We start from the raw sequence: 2644 nt of genomic DNA on the forward strand, positions 1-2644 counted from the left end.
ACCAGCCCCCGTGCTGCTACGCCGCCTGCCACGCCATCTGCCACCTCCCCTGAGCCGGGTGGTGAGGAGGAAGAGGAGGGGGAGGAGCTAGAGGGCAACATCTTTTGCCCTCCCATGCTCTATTACAGCCATGAGCCTGCTGAGCCTCATCTGCCACCACCAGCAGCAGCTTCGGGGAAATGGGAGCATGTTCAGGCCTGGAGACCGCAGGAGCAAGACCAGGGCCAGAGCCCCCCCCGTCCCAGCGCTGGGCCCTCACTGTTGCACCCTGCCAGCCCTCAACAGCTCCACAATACCCTGGGGCAGCTGCCACTACTCAGTGCCTTGCTGGCAGAGCTGTCAGTGCTGGGCCGCAATGCTATGCCTGCTGCTGTCCAACCTCATCGAGCCTGGCTTTACCAGTCCCCAGGGAGTGCTGGCATGGCCTCACAGCCTCCCAGCCCCAACTACTCCTCAGCCCTTGAGCCTGCAGAAGCACCTGTGGGGCCAGGTGAGAGCAGCAAAGCTGCTCGCCCTCAGTTAAAGCAGGGCTGGCAAGAGGCCACCTCACCAGGTTCTTCTCGGGCTGGGAGAGGACCTAGGAAACCTCTAACCCAGGGAGAGACAGCCTCTGAAAGGAACTGCAAAACTGAGGAAAATAGACCTCCCAGACGGAAACTGCTGTACGGGCTGACAAATACACTGAGGCTACGGCTGCAGCAGACCAATCCTGATAAGCTGATAATTCATGAAAGGAGAGAGCAGTACAGAAAAAAGCAAATGGGGATGCTGAAGGAGAGAAGCCCTTTGTCCAAAAAAAAGCTGCTCAGAAACGCTGAACAGGATGTGGTTTCATACAGGCATTGTAGCAAGGGAGACAGTTCAAAGCAGAATAAACAGTTTGGTAAAAATATTGAGACTTCATTACAAAACAGTGCTCTCACAGAGTACACTTCCATGACAGACGGTGTGTCCCCTGACCTGCAGAAACAGGATATTGAAAGTCTGTTGAATGATGACATTGTAAGCGAGGAACGTTCATGCAAAGTAACTGCAGCCCCTGTAGTGGATGAACCTGTATTAAAATCTGCTCACAAGGTAAAGTATGTGAAAGCCCAACACCCAGCAGCTTTCCCAGCAGCAGCTAAGGCAAAGGGAAGCAATGGGGAAGCAATACACTTAATCCATCATCAAACCACGGAGCATGATGATGCATCTGTTTTAAGTGATCATAAACCAAGTCCCAGCAGGAGTGTTGAAAACAACTCTCAATTCATATACTCAGATGACTTTGTTGCTAGTCCTGAGAACACAGTTTATTCAGAAGATTTCACCAGTGCTGAATGTACAGGCAGAGAATCCGAAGCTCTCGACAGTAGTCCTGAACCTCTGTGGCTTGAAAGCCCAAAGCGGGGTTGGTCAGATAAAGAGCCGGAATCCACCAGGTCTAGAATTTCAAAGACAAGTCAAGGAGCTGAAAGTACTTCAGATCTTCTGCCAGTTCCTTCAGTTTCATCTCCAGTCCAGTCTTTGAAGAGCAACCATGACTTAAAAACTAGCAAGCGAACTAGTGGTGAATCTCTTGATTCACCTGATGCCTCCATTCAAGCAGGGTTCTTAGATGAAGAGCGGGAAGCCCAGCAGATCAGTAAGGAAGAAAACAGGGGTAATCAGCATATTAAACAAGTATCTATGCTGAGAAGCAAACAAGTTAGCTCTGATGCTGATCTAAATATAGGAAAGGGGCAGACCTCTGCAGGAAAAAGCCAGTCAGTAACTCAGGTTAGCTCTTACTTGCCATCTAACATGTCTGCTCTTGAACTTAGTGTCCTGGAAAACAGTATGTCAGACAAAGAGGATGATTTTCTGGGAAATCTATGTGGTCCTAATCAATACAAAGACATCAGTGAACTTGTAATAAACAAACTTCCGGGATACACGATGTAATGACAAATTTTCACTGTGGATTAAGAGATGATACTTAAACTTTAAAAGGTCTGTTACATTTATTGGCAATATATACAAGTTAATTTAAGACTTTATCATGCACATTTAATGGTGAATACAATGGTGAATTTACTTAAGAGGTTTTTAAAATAAACTACTGTTTGAATCTCTAACAAATGGCTCTTAAGTGGTACCTGCAGCATGACTTTTGTGTCAGTATCTTAATATAAAAGTAATTAAAACAGCACAAGAAATGTAACTGTCAAAAGCAGAAATGAAGACAGAAGTGGCAAATGCAGTCAGTACCCACAAAACTTGTCCAAGGTAGAAGTAATAACCTACTAAGAGCCACATAGAAAATACATTCCTAAATGAACGTTTTTTTACCCTCATGAAAAGGTTCCATGCTTCATTTTCATTACACATAGTTACTTAAAACATAGTCACAGTCAGTAACAGCGCAGACTTCTAGCAGCTAATCTGTATAATGATGAATTTGCTTCACTGTTCTATCACTGAATACAGTGACCAGACCTAGATGAGTGCTTTTAGAGTTTCTTAGGTTGAAGTTTCTCATTTAAGTCAAATTTTCACAATTTATTATAATATGGTTTAAGAATTATTAGGGACAGTAAATCTATCTAATCTGGGAGAGCTTTGAGAGGTTGATAGAAGTTACTTGACCTTGAAGACTAAGAGTGTGCAAAGAGTAGGAAAG

The 2644-nt window shown here is 45.1% G+C and overlaps 1 protein-coding gene across 1 annotated transcript; it reads left to right on the plus strand.

The window, feature by feature from the left end:
• Nucleotides 1–114: 114 nt before the first annotated feature.
• Nucleotides 115–1926, plus strand: MAP10 (microtubule-associated protein 10). The gene has a single exon (XM_010193467.1). The coding sequence runs from the start codon at nucleotides 115–117 to the stop codon at nucleotides 1924–1926; it is 1812 nt and encodes a 603-aa protein (XP_010191769.1).
• The last annotated feature ends 718 nt before the right edge of the window (nucleotides 1927–2644 follow it).

Source organism: Mesitornis unicolor, unplaced genomic scaffold (genome assembly GCF_000695765.1).
Source record: "Mesitornis unicolor isolate BGI_N332 unplaced genomic scaffold, ASM69576v1 scaffold17731, whole genome shotgun sequence".
Taxonomy (NCBI): domain Eukaryota; kingdom Metazoa; phylum Chordata; class Aves; order Mesitornithiformes; family Mesitornithidae; genus Mesitornis; species Mesitornis unicolor.